This window comes from Odontesthes bonariensis, chromosome 14, assembly GCF_027942865.1.
Source record: "Odontesthes bonariensis isolate fOdoBon6 chromosome 14, fOdoBon6.hap1, whole genome shotgun sequence".
NCBI classification, from domain to species: Eukaryota; Metazoa; Chordata; class Actinopteri; order Atheriniformes; family Atherinopsidae; genus Odontesthes; species Odontesthes bonariensis.
In genome coordinates this window covers 11,091,571-11,103,902 of record NC_134519.1, presented here as the reverse complement: position 1 = coordinate 11,103,902, position 12,332 = coordinate 11,091,571, and the positions used below count along the sequence as shown (strand labels likewise).

At 40.1% G+C, this 12,332-nt stretch overlaps 1 protein-coding gene and 1 long non-coding RNA gene across 2 annotated transcripts; one reads left to right on the top strand and one right to left on the bottom strand.

The window, feature by feature from the left end:
* Positions 1 to 1,105: 1,105 nt before the first annotated feature.
* Positions 1,106 to 9,459, top strand: LOC142398716 (uncharacterized). The gene is made up of 3 exons (XR_012772814.1): positions 1,106 to 1,332; positions 5,840 to 5,970; positions 9,040 to 9,459. It is a non-coding gene; the product is annotated as an uncharacterized LOC142398716 (long non-coding RNA).
* Positions 2,460 to 12,332, bottom strand: apol1 (apolipoprotein L, 1). Its single transcript, XM_075482835.1, has 22 exons — positions 12,177 to 12,332; positions 11,609 to 11,674; positions 11,418 to 11,468; positions 11,267 to 11,326; positions 11,045 to 11,092; positions 10,860 to 10,931; positions 10,700 to 10,753; positions 10,523 to 10,594; positions 9,791 to 9,844; positions 9,464 to 9,520; positions 9,158 to 9,235; positions 9,002 to 9,055; positions 8,825 to 8,887; positions 8,348 to 8,431; positions 7,636 to 7,692; positions 7,410 to 7,502; positions 7,208 to 7,258; positions 6,270 to 6,320; positions 5,530 to 5,607; positions 5,376 to 5,415; positions 4,888 to 4,939; positions 2,460 to 4,589 (listed from the first exon to the last, which is right to left on the bottom strand). Exons 1-22 carry the CDS (start codon positions 12,249 to 12,251, stop codon positions 3,740 to 3,742), a joined length of 2,160 nt encoding a protein of 719 aa, XP_075338950.1. The 5' UTR covers positions 12,252 to 12,332; the 3' UTR covers positions 2,460 to 3,739.

Sequence of the window (12,332 nt, the reverse complement as noted above, 5' to 3'; positions counted from 1 at the left end):
CTTATTACTCAAATGAAGAGCAAAATAAGGGCATCCTGTTAGTGTCAGCACAACCAGACATTACAGTGGTAATAATATTTGATCTTATGACTGAACAATTGTCCAGAAGGAGAAACATTCATTGTGGGTTTAAAAAGAAATATGCCACATAATGTTAGTAAAATAGAGACAATTACAGATGCAAAAAAAATGATCAGTTTGAATATCAATAACCCAAATAAATAAGCATGTATGATACAGAAAATGCAAAATAATAAAGATGACATCACTTTCAGTGTAAACTATAGAGCTCTTACTCCACCTTTGCATGTTAACTACTTATGTACACAACATGTCAATCTCAAGTTCCCACGTCTCTCTGTTCTATTTACTTCTACATGAAGTAATCCCAATATATCCGACACCAGCCACAGGTCACATCACTTTACCGGTTGAACAAAGCAACTTAAACAAACCTAAACACACCCCGAGAGCTTCTGAGTCACAAATCATCCTTGTAAAACTACCTGTTGCATGAAAAACAGACTTCCTTCTCAACAAAGGACTCCAGGGACCAAATATCGGTCAGATGATGATGACTCCAGTTTCAGTCTCCAGTTCTGCAGATGGAAAAGATGGGAGGTCTGAAACCTTTTGCCTGGTCTGTGTTCTTTATGCTTTGAACCCACCTGGGAGCTAAAAGCGTGGCCAGTTTTGAGGGTTAAACCGTGTCTGTGCGTGTCTAGTGTGACTCAGACTTAAGAGTTTCATAAGAGTCTGTAGATTAACATGCAAACAAATGCTAAATATGATGAGCACTGCCACAAAAATAGAGAAGTAAACATAGATGAGTCACTAAATGCTCATGCTAGCGTGTGGAAAATCAGTCTGCAGGTGTGCACTGAATAATACATCAGAAAATATCCAGGAGATCATATTTGCATCTATACATAACACAAAAATGATTTAATGATTTCATTTTTTTTACAACAGAAATAGCAAATAATGAAAATCCTTCCTCACGTTGTCACTTTTCTTGTTTCTACCACGACTTTAATGTGTATAAGGTCAAATTTAAAACCTGAAAGTCTTGCTTCTCCACATCTTTCTTCTCATCTGCAGCACTGCTCAAGCAGGTGAGTGATACTGCAGCTTGTCATTCGGCCTGCAGAGACGGTGATTGGCTGAAATCTTACATCTCTCCAGGACCTGTACGCCTCCAGGGAAGATTGTGGCTGATCCCTCGCACCCCAGTCACAAACGTTTCCAGACACGCCCCACTGGCAGGAGGCTGCGGTCCATCAGGACCAAAAACCTCTAGCCACAAGAACCCCACACCAAGTCAAATTCCTTGTAAGTGCAAACCTACTTGGCAATAAACTTGATTCTGAAAGGTGGAATCAGTACCTGGTGACATCATCACAATTGCTAGAAACTGCACCATCACAGCTCCCAAAAGTCCCCGAAAACGTTTCCAAACACTTGTTCACGGAGACACAATGTACAGATAATGTTCACATTTGATGAATAGAGGTGTAGGGAGAGGTAACTTACACTTACATAAAGCTACGAGTGAAAGAAATTGTTGCTCTAGCCTTTAAGTTGACATTTATTTACACATGTACAGTATATTACAAATAAAGTGTCATTTATTTCTCAAATCCACCCAGAAGGAAACGAAAATCAAACAACAGATATGAATTAAATTTGAGCAAAAGACACAATAAAAACTAATAAAGAAGTTATTGTTCGACAGAGGTTAGCTTCCGGGTCGCGTGCACTCTTTAACTCGCAGGTTTGAACTTAGCTCATGAAACCAGTTGATGAAGCTAACGTACCATAAGGGGGTTAGACAGTCGGACTTGTTTTAGTTCAAATAAAAACAATTAAACGACAAACGAAGGCTAAAAACATAGACTGAATAAACAAACTATGTTAGTTAAGCTCCAAACTTCACGAATGCTGCCAATTCTCGAGCAAACACATTTAATCAGTGTATAAAAATAACAAAACAGGGGCGGTCGGTGGCGTAGTGGGTTAAGCAGCCGCCCCATATTCAGAGGCTACAGTCCTCGCTGCAGCTGTATGGAGTAAAATAGCTGTCAAAATGTTCGTGTGCATAAACTAGAAATGCATGCATAAATGAGTCCAAAAGTTTTGACATCAAGAATTACAAGTTACGAATTGCTAGTTACGCATGCAAGTTTTTTTTTTTTAAACTATTAGTAATTCAACAAAATAACAGTTTACAAATGTGAGCATAACGCCAAAAAGAAGATAGCCAGGGGGAGCATAGGACTAATAATAAAAAGAAGAAGATGACCTTCATGATGCACTTACAACAAGAAAGCTAATGAACACAAAGACATGTGTGCCAAGGAATCTCTTGTAACAAAAAAGACCTATCTTCTTTTTGGCGTTATGCTCACATTTGTAAACTGTTATTTTGTTGAATTACTAATAGTTTAAAAAAATAAAAATAAAAACTTGCATGCGTAACTCGTAACTCGTAATTCTTGATGTCAAAACTTTTGGACTCATTTATGTATGCATTTCTAATTTATGCACACGAACATCAAAACATATGCATGCATTTCTAGTTTATGCACACGAACATCAAAACATATGCATGCATTTCTAGTTTATGCACACAAACATTTTTGACAGCTATTTTACTCCATACAGCTGGCCCCGGTTCGAGTCCCGCACCGAGCGGCCCTTAGCTGCATGTCTTCCCTCTCTCTGCCCCTGCTTCCTGTCTCTCTCCAACTGTCCTATCATTAAAGGCATGAAAAGCCCCAAAAAAACTTTAAAAAAAAACAACAACTATACTTTTGGGCACTAAATTTCATATTACGACTTCCTGTGTGCGTACTTTATTGCTTTTGGCCCTACAGACCCTACATTTGAAACATTATTCAGGACATTCACGGAGCGTTATCAGCTACTCTTGTAGTTTAAAATTAGTGTGAAACCAGCAACAAGTTCGAGAAAAAGGCTTCGAGTCCAAATTCTGATTTCTGAAAAGGTGTTTAAACCTGATCATCTGTCATTTCATCAACTCTAACTCCGTTCTTTAAGGTTAAACTCATATCATAGTCAAAAAAACAGCTTAAAGACGCTACACTGCATCACGCTGTAATTCTAAGGCTTTGTGAATAATAAAGGGACTCATCTGTCTGAGGATACATGTCACCCCAACACTTCATGATCTAAATTGGTCAGAAAACATTTACTACATCTTGTTTGAATTAAATATGTTAATTTATAAATATATTATCGAATGAAACCTCTGAAACCCATTTACTGAAAACAACATGGCAGTTTCACACAATGGCACCACCACAAGAGAAGTAGGTATAATACAAAAAGCTCTATTTACGCCACTAATTTCAGTTCCTACTGTTGTTGTGTACGTGTTGAGATTTCGGTCCGTTCCCTGAAAAGGAAAGGTTCACATACTTTACTGTGTTTACTGAATTCTCCTCTCTGGAGATCCAAAACGCAGCTGATTGTGTTAAAGTTTTAATAATCTGGCACCAGCCACCTGGGATGTGCGCAGCCAAAACGGTTTTAAGGGGTGCGGGTTGACTCTTTCCTTTAAAAGCTCCATAAAGAAGCAGCTTAAAGCCTTTCCTGGTGTTTCGGGTCACACGTATTTTCTGCTCTCGAGGTCTTTTTTGATGGCTTTTTTAATGCGGTCGATTTCATCTTCATCTGAACTCTCGTGTTTGTCACTGTTCTCTTTCCTGTCGCCGTCCTACATAGCTTTGCTTTCGTTGCCCGTGCTGTTCTCCGTCGTGGTGGACTGCAGCTCCTCTCGTATACCGTTCAGCTCCACCAGACCGTCGTGCAGCTGCGTGGACACCTCCCTGATTTTGGCAGCAAACTCGGACTTTGCCCCTTTCTTGAGTTCTTTAGAGTCTTTAGCCACAAAGTAGATATCCATACCAACGAAAAGGCCGGTGAGCACGCCGGTGGCCATGCTGGCGATCTGCACCGCTCTGGCTGCCGTGCTGCCAGCCACGTTGGCGATCTGCACCACACGCATGATCTCATTGGCGTTGATGAGGATCGCCTTTCCTGCCATGGCGCCGTCCTCATAGAAGCTGCTAGTGAGAGCAGGGAAGTCGCGGTTGTACGCGTCTTTCTTCATCTTGATCAGGTTGAACTTGCGCAGGTTCTCGATTCCCTGCTTGATGAACTTCAGGCACTTGTTCAGGTCGACCATCTTCCCCTGGTAGTCCTCCACGATCTTCTCCACCTTCTTGCGGTCCATGGAGTTGTTGACCTGGTTTGAGATGCCGGCACCCGCTGATGTGAGACCACCCGCTGTGGCGACACCCAGCCCTACCGCCGTCACAATCAGAGAGGTTCCCATGGTGACAGGCGCCAGAGCCAGACCGGCGATTGTGGCGACGCCCCCGATGGCGCTGGTGGAGCCTCCGGTGATTTGAGCGATCTTTGTTTTCTTGTTGAACTTGTCCAGGGCGTCGGCCATGCTGTTGAGGTCAATAACATGCTGCCAGAGGCTCTCTGCGCGCTCCGAGAACAATTTGTTGAAGACGTGGATGCACTTCTGCACTTTCTCTGCCGTCAAAGCAAATGCCCTAAAAAAAAAAAATAATAAAAAAAAAAAAATAAAAAAAAAGTGACAGAGTTAAAAGTGAGGAGAGGGGACCAGTACATGTTCAGCTGCTGCTCACAGCGTTAAGAAACTGCATGAGTATAAACAATAATGTACTGAACACTTCTACTTTTCACCTCCTTATGTTGAGGTGATAGAGGACATTTTATATATATATATAAATTAAAGATTCAAAACAAAAGTCAATCTGATGGTGAAATATGTTGGTCAGGAGACCAACAACAAGATTAAGTGAACTACATAAGTGGGCGTCCACTTACTTGATTTCTTCTTTTTCTGTCATGTCCTCATCTTCAGGCACATCCTCCCATGCTGACAAAGCAAAAGTAATAATGAATAATATTGTAATCGTCGTTTCATGCATTACAAATCCAAAAGCAAGTGGACACCAGATCATGACACCCATCAGAGAATTTGTAACCTCGCTGCTGGAATTAGCTCACGGCCTCTGGTCTGAGGCTGCTGTTCGACTGCACCTCAAAGATGTTGTCTTAATTTTGACGGCTATGTGTACGCAGGCCTTGTCTTGTTGATGTAGAAAAATGGCCTTCTTCAAATTGTATTCTACTGTCTGAAATTTGGAGCTTTATGACTTCACTGAGGGACTCAAATCATAAAAAAACAAAAACAAATGGGAGAATCAAAATGAGGCGATCCACATACTTTAGTACATAGTTTAAGACAGTTAAAACAATCAAAATTGTCCCTCTCAGAGATAAATGGAGCAAAATAAAAAGCAACAACTAACGTTCTACTGTGTTCCACCAGTCCATGAGATCCTCCACATCCTGAAAAATAAAAATAATTAAGCTTGTATGCACTCCTTTTTGTTTGCCACTCAAAAATGAAGCAGCGGGCTGTTTTAAAATGACATCGGAATATTTTAGTTTCAGAAAACAAACCTGACTGTCTTCAGGCTGTGAGGGGTCAGTACGAAAGACCTCCAGTCGGTCAAACAAAGACCTGTTGGCACCTTCATTCTGAGAAAACAGACTGAAATTCCCATTTCGATACCATTTTCCTATGTGGACAAGTGTATGTGGGTGACATGCAGAGAAACATGCTGAGTGCAAGAATCTGAATAAACTGAACAAAAAGTCCATCACATTTCCTCAATTTCGCTTTTTAAAAAGTTTGTGCTCGGATAAAAAAAAAAGGAGGAAGTGTAAAAGGGATTCTGACTGTACGGACTGCTTTGTGCTGTTTTTGCAGAAGTAAAAGGACCAAATGCTTCCTTGGAGACGCTGAAAAAGGAGGCCGAAAAACAAGTCTGGGCACATTGCAGCATAATCTCCTCTCATCTTCCAGTCAGGACAAGCACAGACACCGATCACCGTGTGGGGGTGAGTTTCATGTCAACGGTGAAAAAGAAAACAACAACAGTGTCTGCTGGGAGCTGAACGGACACTGGAGACAAACTCTGTAAATGACTGGAGGAGAGCTGTCGTCTTCATGGTGTAGGAGGGAGTCAAGTTACTGAAACAGACCTTTTATCGTTGTGAACCACACTGAGAAAAATTTCAACACACAGACTGAGTGGGAGAAGGTTAGAATGAGCTTTTTATCTGTGTGTGTGCGTGTGTGTGTGTGTGTGTGTGAGAGAGAGGGAGAGAGGGAGGGAAACATCACATGATTTTCCCACCTCTGCTGTGTTGCCTTCATCGCCCTGTGCGTGTTTCTGTACAACTTTGGTCTGAAACCAAGAAAACAAAGCATATTAATAAGCGGTACTTTTAAGTTTTTATTTAACTTACAACTAAACACAGCTACCTTCCTCACAAACAACACACAGATGTTCTGAATGGGAAACAAAGTCACAACTTTATCTTATTATTTTTCTTTTCGCTCTCCTGATTGCCCCTCGGGGATAAATAAACACAGTTCAGCGAATTCTCTGAAAATGGTGGAACATTTTCCAAGTTAAGGAACATTATATTCTTTTTGCTCAGTTTTTATCATACTGTTACAGTTTTTGTGTCGTTCCATATCCAATCTGCTCAGAGTCCAGCCCTGATCATGGACTATTATACACAGTATAATCGTGGCTAGATGTTACACTTGAAGTGTGTACTGATTTTTTTTTTTTAATTCCTATTGCTATTTTTTTCTGAAGAGAAACAAAATTAATCAATATCAGTTATATTGATACAGATCACTGCTGCGTTAGAGAACGTGTTTCTTCTTTAAAACCGTTTGCATCTTTCTTTATACCTGCTGCGGCCCTTCTCTCTACCCTACCCGTCTCCTTCTGGATTCACAAACAATCTTGCAGAGTAGTTAACAACTTCTCTTAGCCGTTGTTATGATTTTATCAGCAGGTTTTATTTTCTTTCCTTTTTCATACCCCCTCGCTCCAGATCTTGTTACTTGTTGGACAAACTGTAGCTTCTTTTTTTATATGAAAAGTGGCATAAACGGCCATAAATCTCGATCGCCTTACATATCTTTCTTTCTATTCACACAAAGTCGGTGGAATGCGGCACATTCATCTGCATATGATAACCAGCTCTGTCAGAGACACACAGAACATAAATACATGGGAGAAACAAGTTTACACATGTCACATTTTTTGAATGTTACCTTGACCCGAGGCATGAAAGGATTATGTCTCTTTGGTTTCTTGACTTTAGTCTAAGAGAAACAAACAGCACCGTGGTGTTACTATCACAAAGTCAAGTACAGAAAAGCTCCTTTTGCAGTTAAATGAACAGTTGTTTCAGACAGCAGTAATAACACATAATAAGTAAGTACAAAGGGAGCTGAGGGAAAGTAGCTGACAAACCTCAGTTTTCTCATTTCCCCCCTCTTCTTTCTTTTCCTCTTTGGGTGAAGACTCTTCATCATCTTTTGGCCCTTCATCATCATCAGACGCAGCCTGACATGAATATCACAGTAAAAACAATAAGATGTCTGTCAAAAATAGGATAAATTATCATCTTTTCTTATCTGGTATTGAATAATACACAACATAACCCAATCCCAGTTAATGTGGACAAGCTGCCGTGTACCTTGACTGCTACATGTGGTGTAAATGGATTGTGGTGATTGTGTTTTTTCGCCTTGGCCTGAAAGATAAAGAGGAAGGCACAGTGGTGACGTGTTAAATGATGTTAGAAGCAAAAACCTGAAGATGTGGAACCTGAAACTCCAGCTGTTATTGATATCCATTTAAATGTAAGATCAACATCTGAGCAACAGTTGAAAGAGCTTTGACGCCCAGAGGAAAGGAAAACATTTGATAAAGTAACAGAACATGGAGCAGAACATAAATATATGCACATATATAAACACAGCTGGTGTGATTTAAGTATTTCGGCAAACTCAAGACGTATTTAGGGGGAAAACAAAACCTTAACACTGCAAGTTGAGGGATTCAATACCAGGTGACAAGTGAAAAGCACGAGCCCTTTTGAAATGCCCTCTGACAGTAGCCTGAGGGTGTCACGTGTCTTTTTGCATGACTTTGGAATGAAAGAGCTGGTCAGGAAGCAGAAACTGGAAATGTCAGGCAGCCAAAAATGATGGCTTAAACACAGAAGACATCCCCCAAATCACACAAAACACAATGTAAAACTACCTCTCTGTATAATAACCGTTTTGTTAAATATCACAAATCATTGTAATGTATTACTTTGCTTCCATGACAGTTAAGCCTCCGAGGCTAAAATTAAAAATGAGAACTGCGACTGAATCCTGTTTGACCCACAATCACAAACTCACCATTTTACTTTCCAGGTGGTTCTCATCACCATCTTTTCTTACAGCAGATTCCTCTTCTTTGGTGCCTTCATCACCTGACTGGCTCTGCAGTAAATTAAAGTAATCCGCTCATGAGTTGCTCACTCCAGGCAGGTTAAATAAAAATATTAAAACAGTATTCACTGGAGAAAACGGACGAGTTCTATGCAAGAAATTCAGACAACCAAGGGGAGCCACAAGTTCCATCATCACATGTGAATAACTTCTGTAGTAAACCATGATAGTTTTCTTTAGCATTACATACTGCACGTATATTATTAGTAGATTAAAAAAAGAATATTTTTCTTTAAAGGGGAACCTGTAATGAGCTTTAAATGATTTGTTTTTATTCAAACAGTCAGGTTTGAACCTCCAACAAATACTAATCAGCAGCAGGTTCCTAAAGGTACATATCTGATTCATATTAGATATAAAAACAGTCACTCTTCCTCCGCTCACACAGCTCAACTCTGACGGTCTGGAAGTAGTTTCTGAAGGTTTTCCCTTTTCCTTTTTGTCCTTCTGGACACAGTTAAACCAAGAATTAGCTTGACTTATTTATTAATGGCTCCTCAAACATAAAACTCTGAACAAAAGGATTATTTAAACGTATCATTCTGTAAATGTAAACTGTACCTTTTCCTCAGTTCTTCTGTGCTTTACTTTGTGTGCAGACGTCCCGTTCATCTCCTGCAACACAACAGAACAACAGACACGCGAAGCATAAAGTCAGATCAGTTTCATAAGAAACACATGGCACTGAGCAGCAGCTGCGTGCGACTGTGTATAAACCTCTTCAGTCGGTCTGGGTGGGACTGTTGGCGTTTCATGTCTTTCCTTCCTTTCCGGCTGGATCATATTACTTTTGACCTGGCAAGGACACAAACACAGAGGGGCTCAGTGAACCAGAGCAGGAGACGGAGATCTGACTGCGAGCAGGAAGGAGATGAGGAAGACGTGGTCTAAGTATGGAAGAGGAGGAGCTTGAGGACATGGGGTATTTTTGACAGAAGTTAATCAGTTCTGTGCATATGTGCATGTGCGAGAGTGTGTGTGCAGTCACTGATGAGTCATGGCTGTAGTAATAAATAGACTGACCAGTTCAGACTTCTCTCCTGATTGCTTTCCATTCTCCTTGAGGGTCTCTGTGTCTTTCTGAAGAAAGGGGCAGTAAATATGAGCTTTTAAACAGGCAAACCCAAAAAAACAGATGAGTTCAAAAGCGTTTAAAAGACCGTACCAGTGATTTTAAAATGTTTTTTAGATTTCCAGATGTAACAAAGTCACATATTCAAATGTCACAGTCTTGACACTTGCTTAAGTTGTAATTTTAGTTTTAAATACAACACGAAACAAATCCCATCACCGCTGTCCTGGCCACGGTTATGTCCACCACCACTACCACCCACATATTCAGATAGTTACTTTATTTGCAGAGCGGAACAGATTCGGTTTGGACATAGCTTCAACCATTGCATTCTGAGAAGGAGAAAACACCATCAGACAAATGTTGAGATACTGAATTATAGTCCATTAACATCTGCTTTAACAGCTGTCAGACACAATTATTACACATCTGAACTGCGCAGATGAGTCAAAACTGTTTGTTCCTAAAAGATTAAACCCAAAATCATTTACTTTCAGTTAGTTTCTCTCTCAAATTTACTAGTTTTTTTTACTCTTGGAATTCAACAGAGGAATTTACAGCGCCTGAATCACTGATCAGAGTGACAAAACAGTTGAGTTGAGCTACGATTACTTTGTTTTATGCGACTTAATGGACTGATTTTCAGACATTTAGCCATCTGGCAAAAGACAAATGTGTGAATGAGAGCAGCTTCTTTGGGAATACATCTGGATTAACACACAGGCGCTTTATTTTTAGCATAGAAAGATTTAACCTCCAACTACATTATCTGAACGCGTTAGTGCTGACGAGCTTGTTTTTGTACATTTAATTGGACCAACACGCTTGCATGCATTTTAATAGTCCAATTTTGGTCAGACTAAAAGTTATTTGTTTTTTTCTGAACTAATATCGACTGAATACATGGATAGGAAGCTGTAGTCTTCTGCTAATGTGTCTCCTTTTTAAAGAAACATAACAAGCCAACTGTCAAACACAATGAAACAGGAACAAGTAAAAAACCAAAGCACCTGTTTGTTGCTTGTTGACTTCTCGCTGCTTGCGTTTGGATCCTCGTCATCCGATCCTATCGGCTTCTCGTACTGAGTACAGGAGACAGAAATCGTCACTTTGTGAAAAATACAACATCGAGGTACAAAATTAAATTTTCTCTACAGCTATCAAAAGATGAGTCTAATTATCCTTACTTTGTTTGCAGCTCGAAATGGGTTCAGTTTATTTATTGCCCCGGTCAGTTTACTCTGAAAATGAGACGGAAGAAAACAAGAAAAAAAATCAGAAATGATATCAGTAAACAGTTAAAACAGTCAGAAACAATCCAAACAAACTTTCTGAATCCAAACTGACCTGTTTGTGACTGGGCTGGCTATCTCCATCTCCATCTGACGTCTCTTCATCATCCGTGTTGGAGCTCTTCTCCTGCGGTCGAAGCCATTTTTTATTGTAAATAACAGTAAAACCAACATTCTGCTGGAGTTACTATTAGGATTGGGTTGGCATGATAGCATAAACTGACATATGCTAGCTGTCACCTGTTTGTCAGCGTAAAATGTGCTCTTCATCACTGCACTCAAACCGTTCTGGAAAAAGAAAAAGAAACACATTTACTGTGGGGCTTAAACTCTACTGACACCAATAATTTCTGCCTAAATATCCTGACAAATATGGAGTCATGAAGAGCTTATATTTCTTAATAAAGACCAAAGTCATTCAACAGAGAGCAGAGATTCAGTTACTTTGGTGTAAAAACCAACCTGTTTAGCTTTGGGTTTCTGTGCAGCAGAGTCTCCGGAGTTAACTGCCTTTTCCTTTTCCTAATATATTACAAAGCAATGTAACCAATCAGGAAACAAGACGACAGTTACATTGTGGAGGCAGGTAGAGTACTTTATCCGAGTAAATAACCTGAGCTGATGAGGTGAAAGGATTCTTCAGGAGCTTCGCTGCCACTCCACCCTGACAGAGAATTCAGAGCAGGGAAGGTTACGACCTGATCTTATCTGCTGTATGTTGTGTATATCTGTGGCATGATGTGCGCGACCAAGTGAACAAAAACATTATTAAAGAGACATTTCTTGAAAGAAAAACTGTCTTACCTTTGAAGACTTCTCTGTTAGATCGTCATTGCTGGCAGAGAGTTCATCATCCACAGATAAGTCGTCCTAAACCAGCGGAAACAGCACACAGTCAGAATGTAGCAAACACAGTGAAAAGGCTCAGGGTTTGACTTTAAAATCTCCACCGTTTTACTAAATGACTGCAGGCTGCAGGTTAATCTGAGCGAGCAACTTCAGAAATGAAAGCTGCAGCTGAAAGTGACCTTAATACCTGTGGAGGGAAACATACGCTGGTTTCCCTCTAGTTCATACTGGCTGGCAAAAGCTTGACATTCTTTGGTAGAAAACAAAGATGACTGGAATGTTAGGACCAAAGAGATTAAAAGAAGTAAGCCAATACACCAAGGAAATTTAAACAAGAGTCAAATTTATAATCTGATCATCATTGAAAACTATTAATCTGCCACATTTTAACTTTTATAAGTAATCTTATCACTACAGCCGGTCTGATTTGTGGCCTGAGGACGTACATTATACATCATACCTTCATTCTCTACCCTTGTATTAAACCAAAACTATCAACCACTGATTTTCTGGAACATCTTACTTGAGACGGAGACTTGGCCCCTTTCTTCTTGAACATGCCACCGAAGAATCCTCCTTTCTCCTGAGAAGTTGACATCAAGTTAAAGACGGCGCATTCGTTTCAACTTACAGCTTCGGTTTGCTCGTTGAAGATGAAGCTGTAACATCAACTTTTTCT